Source organism: Leptinotarsa decemlineata, unplaced genomic scaffold (assembly GCF_025532065.1).
Source record: "Leptinotarsa decemlineata unplaced genomic scaffold, Ldec_3_MD MMD2_tig00002082_RagTag_RagTag, whole genome shotgun sequence".
NCBI lineage: Eukaryota > Metazoa > Arthropoda > Insecta > Coleoptera > Chrysomelidae > Leptinotarsa > Leptinotarsa decemlineata.
Genome location: NW_027412573.1, coordinates 4,445,950 through 4,460,926, shown reverse-complemented (window position 1 = coordinate 4,460,926; position 14,977 = coordinate 4,445,950). Strand labels below are relative to the sequence as shown.

General features: G+C 36.5%; 1 protein-coding gene and 1 non-coding gene across 2 annotated transcripts in view; one reads left to right on the top strand and one right to left on the bottom strand.

The window, feature by feature from the left end:
- LOC111504951 (valine--tRNA ligase) overlaps nucleotides 1-14,042 on the top strand; it is a 73,007-nt gene extending 58,965 nt beyond the window's left edge. Inside the window, exons 12-16 of the mRNA XM_074176866.1 lie at nucleotides 1,901-2,187; nucleotides 8,837-9,022; nucleotides 10,491-10,608; nucleotides 12,999-13,318; nucleotides 13,935-14,042. Coding sequence (XP_074032967.1) covers nucleotides 1,901-2,187; nucleotides 8,837-9,022; nucleotides 10,491-10,608; nucleotides 12,999-13,318; nucleotides 13,935-13,997 — 974 coding nt within the window. The 3' untranslated portion in view covers nucleotides 13,998-14,042. The remainder of the gene's footprint in view (nucleotides 1-1,900; nucleotides 2,188-8,836; nucleotides 9,023-10,490; nucleotides 10,609-12,998; nucleotides 13,319-13,934) is intronic.
- TRNAP-UGG (transfer RNA proline (anticodon UGG)) lies at nucleotides 2,895-2,966 on the bottom strand. The gene has a single exon. It is a non-coding gene; the product is annotated as a tRNA-Pro (tRNA).
- Nucleotides 14,043-14,977: the final 935 nt, after the last annotated feature.

The following is a 14,977-nucleotide window of genomic DNA, read 5'->3' as shown; positions in this document are numbered from 1 at the left end:
CACTCCCGTATCCGGCGGGGCTACGTGAAAGCAGGTATTCGATGGCTGGTTTGCTTAACCCCCACATCCCAAGCCAATGCACTCGCCAAAAACAGCATACACAGTGATTCAGGCAGTGAATGATGAACAAGGGCACCCAACTCGCCCATCTAGTAGTTACTAAAAGACTAATTAACAAATTTGTATTGATTCCTCTCAACTTGTACTCAATGAACTCTTTCTTGAAAGTATTCAACACATTGATTGTGGTACTTCAGTTTTAATAACATACCTGAGTATGAAAGCTATTTTCCGGTTTTTTGACCGTGTTCTGCAGGTTTTTATGCCTGACGTTTCGTCTACTACTGCGGTAGACGCCTGTAGTAACGGTCGCAGTGCACGAGACCTATCGTTCTGAATGCATCATTAACGATGCTGGTATTCGACTCTGGTTTTATTTCATTAGTGGATGTGGCGTGATTTCTCCTAAATGGATTACCTGACCTTGTTGGTGTACCTTTAAAGACAGGTAGCTAGATTTTTATTAATGTTCATTACCTCCTCTTTTCTATTGAAATTATCCCTGTGTTTTTGAATTTCTATTTCCTCTCTATATACTCTTAAATAATAATTTTTATCGAGTATTACTGGATCCTTCGTTGAGAGCACAAATGACGATTTTCCAACAGGCGATTTTTCAACTCAAGTGGTTTTTTCTCATTATAAAATCTATTTCAACATACAATCTGGAAATCAATATATTTGGACTGGCGTTTTTCTGGCTTCGAAGTACAGAATCAAGCAAAGCTGAACTGGATGTCATTGATTTTGATGAAAATGAATTTACAAATGAAGAGACAAGAAGAACAGTTTTCTTCATCTCCTGAATACGCCAACTTACTTGGCGAAACGCGCGTAGACGAGTATTGTGGTCCTGGTGATGTATTTGTCGGAGGTTTGCGAAGTTAGTAAGTTATTTATATGAATAATATATAATATCGGTACAAAAACCGTACCTTGTGGTACTCCACAATGTACTACCCCGTTCAAATATGATTTAAATATGCTGTAAACATTCCCATTAGCTCCCATACCTTGCAAAGCCTCCAACAACTGAGTAAAGTCCACCTTATCGGATGACGGAAATTTTTCCAGTAAATATTAATTTATTTTTTTGCAACTGAAGCTCTGCATTTATTTCACAACGTAGACATCATTATTCAGCAAAATGAAATCAATCAGGCCATATTTCAGTTAATTATTTTCCGCCCGAAATATCACCCCTTCTGCTGCACATTCTCATCGAATCTCTCCGTTTCTCGGAAAAATAAGAAAATTTTCGGGGTACACGATAAGCATTTTCCACCGTCGAAACGACCTTCTCGAGGCGGAACAAATGGCGCGGAACACACACATTTAAAATATCAGCGTGATTCGGAAAAATTTATTTAAATGAGTGGTTTTCCGAATGTGCGATTTTCACGGCGCCAGACGCCGGAAAACGGTCGTAACTTGACGGAGTGGAAATGACGAAAAATAATATCGAATAGCTGGATATAACATTTGTGCGAGACGAAATAATGGCCGGCGGCGCTGAAACCTTCACATCTAGCCCGGGAATTAGATTTCGAGGTGGATGAATACTTTCATTGGAAATAATAATAATAATACAACTTGTGTTTACATACAAGACAAAGGTAAAAGAGGAATTCATTGCAAATAAATATTGTACAATTCACACCAGCAATATGTTACTTTGTTACTGTTACTGTTGGATTCTGTGTTGCGGTGTTTTGAGATGAAATACTTTTCAGCTGTCGGTCACTTCGATATCTTCGTTACTAAATAACAGGTTTTTTTAATTCTGCTTCTTCAGTTTCACTGTTGCAAACCACTATTTTGACTATCTGTTATTTTCAAGATCACTTCATAAATTTCGACGTCAACGAATGCTACACCAACAAACTCTTCTGCAACAAAATTTGGCAGGCGACAAAATTCACCAGGTTGTGGTTCACCAACGTTTCGAACGAACAGGAACTATCAGCAGTGCAGGTCAAGGATCTCGGATTGATGGATAAGTGGATTCTCAGCAGGCTCACGTTCATGGTGGATACTGTGAACCGTGGATTAGAGAATTTTGATTTTTATGTGGCAACTACATCTCTGAAGAATTTTTTGTACTATGAGTTCTGCGATGTATACTTGGTGAGTGTTTAATGTTTGTTCTGGTTTATGTATAAAGTTTGAAATGAAAAAAGCAAATAGATGCAAATTCTTGGAGAAGAAATTGATCGAAAAGACAGAAACATCATAACTATTCCAATTTTTTTGTCTTATTGTTTTGTTATTGGGTTGTTTCACATTTTTGTCTTTTTAAAACTGTAATATCTCAGTGAAAACTCATTGAATTTGATCGAAATAAGCGTCAACATAAGACAGGTCGATTAATTCCGGCATCATAAAAATTATGTGCTCGGGATTCGTGAAGTCGAGGAAGGCCGTTTTGCCTGGTCATGAGAAAGCAAAAACAGCCTTCTTCGACTGCATCGAACATAGAATTTCAATGCTAACAGATTCAATCGATTTGTAACAAAAGTGCACCAACTCAAATGACGCTTTTTTCGATTTAATTGAATGAGTATCAACTGAGCCGCTCTTGATTTATAAATGTTGTGACTAACACGATTTTGTGACGTTTTATAAACATCACGAATCGAGAACCCCAACCGAAGTCACAATAACAGATTAACTGATGTGACTGACTGAACTTATGTAGAGAAGATAATATTTTTGTAACATGTTTCATGTATTAATGAAAGTAAGGATTTTGTAGGTGCTAATAATGATAGAATAAAATTATATCAATTGTGATAGAATCACTAATTGGGAAATATGAAAAAAATGAAAAAATTGGGCTCAACCGGGATTTGAACCCGGGACCTCTCGCACCCAAAGCGAGAATCATACCCCTAGACCATTGAGCCGCCATGTTAGTTAATCAAGAACAATAACATTCAAATCAACAATTGTATAAATTGTTCATGTCAATAATGTAGTAACCTACTTTTACAGATATTGTCTTCTTATACCAAACGTGTACAAGATTGTACATTACCTACCTCAGCCAACTCCAGTAACTGTAGTTTTAGCCATTCATAAGTTATTTATTCATGGACTTTGAGAAGTCATTACAGGTAATTTTTGAACCGTAAAAAAAACTAGTGAAACAATAGAAACTTTTGAATAAGGAAGTATTTCTTATCTACGAACCAAAAAAATCTTGGAACTGGTTCTATGGCCGATTTATTTTCCCTATATAAAAAAATTAACATAAAATTTAGTCAGATTTTGTATTCTTTTGTATATATTATCATTCATAAGAGAGTGCATCTGTTGAAAATTGTTGAAAATTGGGAAAATCACAATTCAAAGTCGCTCTGAAATTGAATTGAATGTCAAATTAACTGATATGATTAATCACTATTCACTAGTGTAGCGACTCATATCTGAACATAGAATTTTTATGCAAATCTATAGACCAATGTGGCTTACTCGATTCCATGTACGTTAAAAAAACGGTAGGAATCGTTAATATCGCTGTTCATGTGACGATTGTATAAAGCAAATTGACAGGTAGATGTGAATTATGATGAAATATTATCTTAGGTTATGTTTGCAAATGTAGGAAAGTACCGATTTTTTCGAATCACTTGAATATATATATATATAAGAATCTAGAATTATCAACGATGTCAGTTGCCTTGTGAAAAAATCTATTTGTATGTCAACAATGAAATGGATAGATTTATGCTACGATGAGTGAATGTCAGTCTATATTAGACTATAGGACTGAAATCGAACTGGTTTAGTGATATTAGGCGCGTTTTATAGGCAGATATATCCGTCCTGTCACATACAGACACAATGAACAATAAAGAAGTTCTTATCCTAAAAAAGAAACTTATAGTTTTACAATCAATATGCACAATGACAAATACTTATATAAAAACGTACACTAATTCCCTATTGTTTCATATTAAAATACTCAGTGAGGTCGTAAAACAAATCAATTTGTACATTTTTTTTCATTGCGCTTCGGAATTTGGATAGTGTGGTCTCATTTCTAATATTCACTGACAACTTATTGTAAGCCTTTATACCCGTGGAAATTGGTCCCTTTGACACCAGATCAAGATTGTCAAGTCTAGGGTAGAACATGACCACGTAGGCAGCTATAGCTACCTAAAATTCCCAGGCTACATCTAACATGACCACGTAGGCAGCTATAGCTACCTGGTCATGTTAGATGTAGCCTGGGAATTCTAGGTCTTCTAACTGGAACAACGGCAAACAAGTGTTGCTCATCTTTGCACTTGGCTGCACTGCGCTGATGAGGCCAATAGCCAGAAACACGTGTTCGCGGTTTGCCCCCCTTTTTTGGAATGTTGTGTCCACGAATTGTTTCATATTTGATTTGTTTCATGACCACTCGATAAAATCTCTATTTGTATTTATATCCTGGACCCGGATGTCACGCAGGTAGCTATAACTGCCTACGTGGTCATGTTAGATGTAGCCTGAGAATTCTAGGTCTTCTAACTGGAACCACAAATGTGCGGTTGGCTTCTGTTGTTGACTCCGTGCGGTTGTGTTGTTTCCTGCTTTCGGCAAACAAGTGTTGCCCATCTTTACACTTGACTGCACCGCGCTGATGAGGCCAATAACCAGAAACACGTGTCCGCGGTTTGCCCCCATTTTTGGAGTGTTGTGTCCACGAATTGTTTCATTTTTGATTTGTATAATGCACTCTCGGCGAACGATTATATATCTTATCATTCTTTTGTGAAAGAATCCTCTAAATATTCCTTATGACTGTAGTAAAATTTGTCCAGCAATAAGTTTTTAACTTTCTTACTGAACAAATTTGCAGAATTCAACCTCTTTATAGAAAGAGGCAGTCTGTTATAAAAATTGATGGCATTATACAATGGAGATTTTTTTGAAATGATCACTCTTATGTAAAGGGACCCTGAAAGCAGTAGCAAGGCGAGTATCACGACCGTGAATGCTCAAGTTCGTTATGTAAAAGTCAAGGTTCCTGTGCACAAAAATGACACATTTCATCATATAAATTGCGGGTGCAGTCAACAAGCGTTCTCTTTTGAAAACGGGTCTACAACTTTCTTGGTACCCCAGGTTGAATATCAATCTTATCAGTCGTTTTTGAGAGATGAAAACTCTAGAAGAAGTATGCATTCGCAAAGTAAACATTTAGTAAACCAAACCTATCTAAACAATGTTTTAACTGTTTGATCGAGTAATAAGCGGAATTACGTTTACTGCACACTTTTTGTATGTGACTTCTCCAGGTGAGATTCTCATCTGAAATAGTTCCACACAGTAGGATAAATATGGAGGCATGGAGCTACAAAACACACAACATTAACAGTGACAAAACTCTTGAAACGAGAGGACTCTAGTTTTTTTTCTATTCGATCAGCTTCAATATTTTACCATTCAGATTTCTAATGACCCCCGTTCACTAACGAGGAATATTCCCCGTACGCCACTCCTAGTATATTTCCATTCCTTCTCTGGCTGTTTTCTGTTCTCCGGGAAATCTCATTACATCCATTACACCTACGTGTCTACTATGCAAAGATAATCTAGATGTGTTGCAACCTGAACTTTAATAGTCCTCTGATCTTGTTTCAACTCCCTAGAGTAGGTACGTCACATCTATCTATAATGGGATTTTCGTGTACTCAACCTTTCCATATTCCTATATTTTCCCCTCAAATATTTGGCCTGCTCCTTTATGAAGGAAATGGCTGAGCGCCGATTGCGATTTTCCGGATTTTCCCAAGGATGTGACGCCGTCGGCATTCACTTTTGACTGCCCTGTGGGCGATAACTGGAGATTTGCTGAACTGGTAATAACTTTTGTGATTGTGAACTATGTTTCTCTGTTTATCATCAATTCCGGCACCTTTCACCAGAGATTTGCGAAGGAAAATTCATAAATTATCAACGATTTGGTTTTTCGCTACGGATAGTCAGTAAAGTAATATTACTTTCCTGACATGGAGCAGTTTTTCATTTATGAAAGTGTTTCTAATATAAAGTTCACTGACAAAACGATGCTATCGAAATTTCTCTATGAACGACAACTTCTAACGAGGTCTTAGATCTCAACGTGTGATTCCTAACACGGGTTGGACGATAGGAAGTGGAAACAGATCGCCTTGCGGTTCGAACCACCGGGTCGCACAGCGGTCGATTGAGTAAAAGAAGCAAATCACCCTCGTCAACCCACCAGGCTACCATCCTACGTCCCACATCCTTAAGATTATGCAAAAGCTCAATAGATGAGGCTAAGCTTGGACCATCCATGACATCGGGAGTGATTAAAGAGCTTTCTGAGGAGCCGAAAATAAATGGAATACTTCGTGACGAAGAAATTGTCAAATGTGAAATTCCAGTAGAGACGGTACATTGACCAATAATTTTTAGAAAATATAGGTAATAATAATTTATTCACTTGAAATTATTCCTGAATACTAAGCTCATTTTTTGATGTTACCATTATTTTATAGACTAAAAATTCTTGGGATTGCAGTGAAAAACATTTCACCAACTGGTTTAACTCTAATTTATTATACAGGGTGGGGCACCGAAAACGAAACAGATCGAATATCTTCAAAACACATGTATTCTGAAAAAAATGCAAAAACACGTCGATTTTTAATCCAAAGGGACATCTTCCTATCATAACCTCAACTGTTATACCTCTTCCCCCACCCCTCGGTGGGGGAATGCACCTCTGGGTGGGGTGCATTGTCACCTTGGTGACAATGCACCCCACCTAGGGGAAAAAACAAGATGGCGGCTTTATAATGGCGGACAAGATTTGCAATTATGGTTCGATTCGATTCAAAATTCATAAGTGGTGGTTTTCAGGGTCGGAAATTATGAATTGTTTTTCAATGCAAAAAATCAAGATGGTGGCTCCAAAATGGCGGACGAAATTTGTAATCATGGCTGTGTTGGCACATTCATTATTTTTGAAATAATATTCAATTATTTCTACCCTATCCTGAACAGAATGAACCATTTTTTATTTCACTCGTTAATGTAACTGATGTACTACTGTCAAAAAACTGACACAAATGAGCACTGAAACAAAAGGTTTTTTATTATACCAATACATAGGCGTAGTGAGTCAATTGTTATTCCGAAGGTACGAATGTCATCGAATAACTTCAGAAATGCTCAAAAACGTCAGACGGCGTTTCGAGAATAACTTATACTCATTTATGGCAGTTAATGGCGAACACTTTGAGCATCTACTGTGAATTAAAGTAGTTTGCGATGATTGGATTATATAATTTTTTCAATTGTTGTTCTTTTTTCGTGAATTGTTCACATTACCTTTCAAATAAAATGTGAATTAAAAAACGAAACAGTTGTTTTTCCTGCAATAGAGCGCCAAAATGAAAAGTCAAGTAGCGAACACTCACTTGTCCGAATTTCTTATGGAATTACCTTTTCAATGCTGTGTCACACTTAGTACTTTCCCTAATCAAATTGTATGAGTGACCAAGGGGTGGGGAGAGAAGTATGACAGTTGAGGTAACGATAGGATTTGTCCCCCTTGGATTTAAAATTAACGTGTTTTTGCATTAGGTTAACAACACATGTGTTTTGAAGAATTCGTTTTCGGTGTCGGGTTAAATCGAACCATAATTTCATCCGCCATTTTGGAGCCACCATCTTGATTTTTTGCATTGAAAAACAATTAATAATTTCCGACCCTGAAAACTACCACTTACTAATTTTGAATCAAATCGGACCATAATTGCAAATCTTGTCCGCCATTGTGAAGCCGCCATCTTGTTTTATCCCCTAGAAAAACTCCATAATGCATTGTCAACGAATTTATGTCAAATTAGCTTGCGAATGAAGTATCATAATTTGTAATACGGAACAGATTTTTTTTCCGCAAGAAGGCGCCAAAATTGAAAATTAGGTAGCTAAAATTGACATGGCTGAATTCCTTATGGAATTATCTTTTTAACGATGTGTCACACTTACTACTTTCCCTATTCAAATTGTTTGGGTGATAGTCACCGAGGGGTGGGGGAAGAGGTATGACAGTTGAGGTTATGATAGAAAGATGTCCCCCTTGGATTAAAAATTGACGTGTTTTTGAATTTTTTTCAGAAGACACGTGTTTTGAAGATATTCGATATGTTTCGTTTTCGGTGCCCCACCCTGTATATTACATACGATATAAGTATATAACTAATCAAAATGATTCGTAACTTTTGTTTCGTTCAAAAGTTTAGAGGATTCAAATCTTAAACATTGGATTCATATCTTAAACATTTTTGAATACCCGGCAAAAAATGAGTCAAAAAGCATTTTGGTATTTCAAAACTATCCTAAGAAACAAGTTTTTCCATTTGAAAAAACTGAGTTTTGGCCCATTTTTATATCTTCAGAATTAGTACTCGATTCCGATAACCTTGTATAATATTTTAGAAATGTTACTCCAAGATAACGATGGAATGAACTATTTTTATGAATGAGTAATAGCTTATTTATGTATTCTATGAAACTTTTTAATTGTATATTGTATAGGGGAATCCCTCGAGATCCGAATACCTAGTTCAATTGAAAACGGTTACATAAATGCACTGATCAGATAATGTATCTATACAAAAAGTAAACAGTTTTTCAAATTGATCCAGAATTTTTGTTTTTCAAATTTTTTTGAAGCATTCGGTTATTGTAAAATTTGATATCAAATACAGATAGTAATTCCAGTATTTTTTTCTCTGACGAAATAAAGGAAACGACGAAAAGCGGACTGAGAAACGCGAAAGAACCTGGAGCCGTGAGCCACTGCTGGACCCTTTGCACCTCTCTGGATACTAGCCTCAGGGCATTGGCCCCCTTCATGCCCGTTTTGTCGCATCATCTGCATCATCACTTGCCCGAGTTTCCAGGGCGCGGAAAACGATTTGATTTTCCGCAGGTAAGTTGGGAAACGCTGATAACTTTGTCTCCGTTACACACTAATCATGAGAGCAAAATGGTTCTGTGGAACTAGTATATTGTCCAAGTGAGAAAAACGACATATTTCTCACGAGCGCAGAAGCGAGTGAGAAATATGTCATTTTCTCACGCATTGTACACTGTACTTTTTCAACGGTTGCGTTGTTTTCAAGTATTGAAAATTAAAATACATACAGGGGTGCGCAAAAGTCCGGAATAAAATTAATATCTTTTTAACCAGTATTTTAGGAAAAAAACGCTGAAACACGTCAGTTGATTTTACGTTGTACGCATTTTTTTCAACCCCTTAGCTACAACCCTCCTTTTTTTTCAAATGCAAACCTATGTCGTGTATGGGCTCATTGAAAAGCTCGTAAAAATGGAATCTGGCCATACCCTTAATATTTTTTCACTCATGCGGTTACCACGAAATGAGAAAAAACTCTTTTAAAACCAAAAAAGTTAGAAATATCTACTTAGTGCTATCTACGGGTGAATTAACGTTGCAAAAAACAAATAAGTGGTGATGATCTACATTGCTCAACAATTGCTAAGGATCACCAGTACCTACTTGGGTAAAATTGAAAATATGTATGTTTAGTTTATTAATTGGGTACCTTCAAAGTGTTCTTTTTCAATTTGTTTAACAAAAATGGTATGGTCAGAGAGGCAGTGTATCGAAGTCTTGATATTGTTGGGATGTGGGGATAGAATGCGGAGTCAAAGTGAGGTGTGCACTTTATTTAATGCAAAATATCCGGAAAATCACTTTTCCCAGGCTTACTGTGAGTAAGATCTTACACAAATTTGAAGAATATGGTACAGTGAAGGACTTGCCCAGAAGTGGCCGGCCACATGTTTTAGACGAAGATCAAAAATTGGACATTGCCGTATCTCTGCAGGAAGATCCACATTTGTCAACGGTTTCATTAGCCCAAAACAATCCTGCGTCTAGACGTATGATTGGGAGGTTTTTGAAAACAGAAAAATACCACCCATATAAGCTTTGTCTTGTCCAAGAGCTCTGGGAAGATGACTATGACAGGCGTTTGCAATTATGTGAGGAAATAATGAGGCGATGTGACGAGAATTATAGGTTTCCACTCAACATACTCTTTTCGGACGAAGCTACTTTTTATTCACATGGAGTAGTTAACAGTCACAACTATCGATTCTGGAGTCCAAACTGGACTTCAGAATCATTTTTTGTTAATAATATTTTTTTCAATTTTTTCAGCTTTTAATAATATTTCAATTTTTATTTGTTTGGTTGTTGTTGTATGATATTTCTTTGTAATTTTGGTTTTTTGTTTAATAAAATTATTATTTTCGGTTGATATTTTTGATTTTTTTCAGCGTTATCAAATCAATTTATATTATATTAGACAATTGAAGTCCGAACTGATGAAATGTATGAAGTCAGTTTTCAAGTTGTACAAATTTTACAGGATTTGGACTTTCGGGAAGAAGAAATCGAAAGAGATGTTGAAGAATCTCAGAGAGTCGTAGTCGCTATCAGAAGACTGAAGAAAATATTCAACGTTACTTTCAAGCATAAACCTTCTGGTGAGTTAACAAAATTATTTCTCAATCGCGTAGTTAGTTCGGGAGGTTTTTCAAATCTTCATCCAACAAAAAATTGAACGTTTGTCGTTTCAAACAAAAAATGTGAAATTGAATAATCTAATTCAAAATGGACGTCAAAATCAGTGGAGGTGATCAATTCATTAACATCAATATTATTCAAGATGAATGAATATATCATGAAATATCACTAGCGTTCACTTAAGTCGTCACGACCAATTTTCCTGCGAGTGGCTTTGATGGATATCTCTCGAATATTTTTATCATCAACGCTGGTGTTCTCCAGGGATCCATATTGTCTCCAAGCTTCTTTTTATTGTATATCAACGGCTTGTTGGAAAAAACCAAGAATCCAATGTATTGATTTGCTGACGACAGCATACTAGTCTTGTCATTTCATTTGTATTCCAGGACATCGGCAGCAGATACACATTTTCACCGGCAGCAGGAGGTTGCATATCTTAATGAGGATCTAGAAGTGATACCGAATTGGAGTAAAAGAAACCAGGTTTAATTCCACGCCACAAAAACTCAGGTATCGGTTTTCTCCAAAAAGATAAATATTTCCAAAGCAGATATAATGTCAGAACAGACGATTTCGCTTTCTGCTTCGATAAATTTGTTGGAGGTTGAAATGGACATCAATATGTCTTGGCACAGTCGTGTCGCAGCAATTGCAAAGGCTGCTCCTTGAAAGTTTGAAACACTGTTCCAAACCAGTTAACTGTACACAGTTCAGCAACTTATCATGCTTTATAAAGCTCAGATCAGGCTTTTTTATCGTTCTCATGTATGGAGCTCTGCCCATGAGCATACCCTGAAGCTGCTGGATCTCGCCCAGAAAAGAGACTTCCCCCTGATTGGACACGCGAACATCACTTGCAACTTTGATAGTCTGAAACATCGAAGAAAGGTTGGAGATTTGTCTCTCTTCTATAGATACCTTCAGAAGTCTCGAAATGACTTGGCACATTTGATTCCACCAAGAGCGATACATATCAGAAATACGCGAGGGACTGTGGCTGCTCATTTTTTTGAGATTCAACTCAGTACAGCTCGAACTCTTGAGCTGAGAACTCTTTCATTTGAATAACTGCGTTTATGTGGAATAAATGTCGTCCACTCCGCACCGCTCTTAGAGCGGTTCAAGAATGTGAAAAAAATCTATTCATATTTTCGAGTTCTCCTTCAAAAAATAGAAAAAAATTCTATCATGGCAATTTCCGATGACGTACATTAAAAGAAACATTTTAATTTCAAAGTTACGTTTCTTGTCTATGGGAGAACATTTCAACTATGAAAATGAGATAGATGATCAGGGCTCAGGTTAGGTAAGGAAAAAGTTGGATACAGTTGACTGCCTGCTCCATCTCTTGGAGGTGCCAATTTGGTTGGAATCGAGAAGGGTGTTGCAGTTCTTGTGTTTGGAAACTGTGCTTGTTTTGGATTTATTCCACGTCATAGATTCCATCGGAGTGAAGAAATGTTACATTGGTCACAGCACTATTACTCAACATTGGTACCAGAAGAATGAAAAATTGAAGTGGATTCAATTCAGATGTAATGGAGTTGTCAAAATCATTTAGTCAAAAATGGGAAAGTAAATAACTGGTATTTTCAAAATAGTCGGAGGAATAAGAAATACAAAAAAATCAGAGAAGGAAGAGCAGGAGAACAGAAATACGAAAAGAAAAGAAGGTGAGGGGAGTGAAAAGAAATAACAGAAGAAAGAACGAATTCTTCATATGGAGAAGGCACGAATGAGAGAAGCAGGTCTGCAAAGGTCTGAAAACGGAAATGACAGAAAAAAGTTGGAGATTAGAAAGAATGTTGGAGGCTGAATCGATGTTGTATTGGATATTTTTGGTAGCCGAGGAGAATGATTTGAAATTGAGTTTGGTTAAGTCAATGTTCAGATCAAGAGATGGGAAAAATCGGAAGAACAGATCATAGATGAGTCAAATAAGAAATTGAACAAAAATCGAATGAATTGATTGCAAGAAAGAAGATCTTGGTATGTAGTCAATGAACGTTGATTTGATAGGTAAAGTTGGAACCTCTAGCGTGATGTTAGTCTATTGAAAACACCACACCAGAACAAAAATACTGCAACTCAACACAGTAACGTTGTTCTGGTTTGACTAGCATTCCACGACTCCAACTCTACCCAGTTTTGACCGTACGGTTTTGGGGTAGTTATAGCAGCACACAGTATACGATAGCTAAAAATGAGTAATTTAAGCTAAAAACTTTGATATTTCATTAGAGAAAACAATTGCATTTGATGTGTTTCGATTACATTGCAATAATCCGTGCATTGACTCTGGTATTTTGTAGAAAACCCCTTTGAGAGAGAATTATCTTTATTTCAGTTACAATCCTCACGAGTTCTTCTTCAATGCATAACTATTCGGATGCAATCCAAGATCTAGCAGGGTGTCATTCGCTGACTGTTAGCAACGAATCAATACCAGCAGCATACTCCACCAGCGTGAAGGATGTTGTAGGAGTTTCTACCATCCATCTCCAAGTTCCTGAGGATGTTCTCAAACACTTGCAAGCTGATCTGCCGAAAATGAACATGAAAAAGGAAAAACTATTGAAAGAGTTGGAGAAACTGAACGAAATAGTATCGGCAGCATCTTACAAAATTAACGTTGGTGTTGAAAGACAGGACGGTAACTCGAAGAAGGTAGGAGTAGACTTGAATTTGATTATATTTTTTTCAACGAACTTGGTCCTCTTTTGAAAATTGGTCATTTATTGTTCAAATCTTCAATTTTACATAATTGTGATTTTGTTTCGTGTTTTCTCCATAATTTAATTTCAATATTTAAGAAGTTTGGAGTGATACTTCCTCCACTTGTAGATTTGCGTTACCCTGATTCAACCAAATTTTTTTCAGAAGTCGTATAGTTCATTTAAACAGCTTTTTTGGAATTGCTTGTTGAAATTAGTCAAGATATTGTCAAGATATTGTTTTTCAATATCCATTTCATTTATTATTTCTAGAAATATAAGTACTTAGGTCAGATATTACTGCACAAAATGTTGATGTTCTCGGTCTAGAAATACTTTGAGACTTGTGATTTTTTCGAAAAAACTATGTAACACAAGGTACCAATTTATAATCTTCAATTTTCACGGCATATAAGGAATTTCGTTTGCTATATCTCATTCCAAATGACAATTTTTCCAAAGTTTATGTGAATGTAAGCAGCGATTCAAAAATAAACTTTATGTTCCAAAAAAGATTACGAAAACTTATGTAGAATGTAGTTAATACCGAGTGTTCTTTTTTGTTGCAGATTTCTACCATTCAGGAAAAGCTTACACGCATAGAATATATTTTGGACCTGATTCAGCGGTAGTAAATTCATTTTTATTTTATAAATATACGTGTAAAGTGAAAAAAATGTCCGTTTTATTTATTAGGTACCTCAATTCTTCCTAATCATAAAACACGAGTACTACAGGAAAATCCTTAAAACGCTCTAAGAGCGGTGCCTATGCAAGAGCAGTAATTTACTCAGGAAGTTTATTCCACATGAACGCCGTTCTCCAAATGGAAGAGTTCTTGAACATTGAAGTTCGAAGTGTACTGTGTGAGGTGTGAAAGCATCGAACTCGAATTTATTCTGATTGTGTGTAATGGCCAGGTCTAAGAAATTTATCTGTTTCTCTATCTCTGTTTCGAGTGTGAACTGAATGTTGCTATTGAGATTGTTCATGAATGTCATAAATTGGTTCAGCTGTCGTCTAGTACCTCTGAAGCAGGCAAGAATATCGTCTATATATCTGTACCAAAAAAGAATATGTTTTTTACCCAGGTCGGAGTTTACTATAGTGGTCTCCAATTGGTTTTTTACCAATTTTAGTTTCATTCGATGTAAAGAGTATGTTCTCCAACATACCGTACAATGAGTGTAAGCCCTCATTTTAGACATATTAGATCAAGCCAAAGTAGACCATATCACTTCCTTTGAAGTTTCAACAGCTTTCGATGTATGCGTGAAACAGAGCTACCTACAGTTCAACAACAAATTCTATAAACAGGATTCAGGTTTACCAATGGGCTCAACCCTTAGTCCACTTTTAGCAGACATATTCATGAACAACTTGGAGACCACTATAGTAAACTCCGACCTGGGTGAAAAACATATTCATTTTTGGTACAGATATGTAGACGATATTCTTGCCTGTTCCAGAGGTACAACACGACAGCTGAACCAATTTATGACATTCATGAACAATCTCAATAGCAACATTCAGTTCACACTCGAAACAGAGATAGAGAAACAGATAAATTTCTTAGACCTGGCCATTACACACAATCAGAATAAATTCGAGT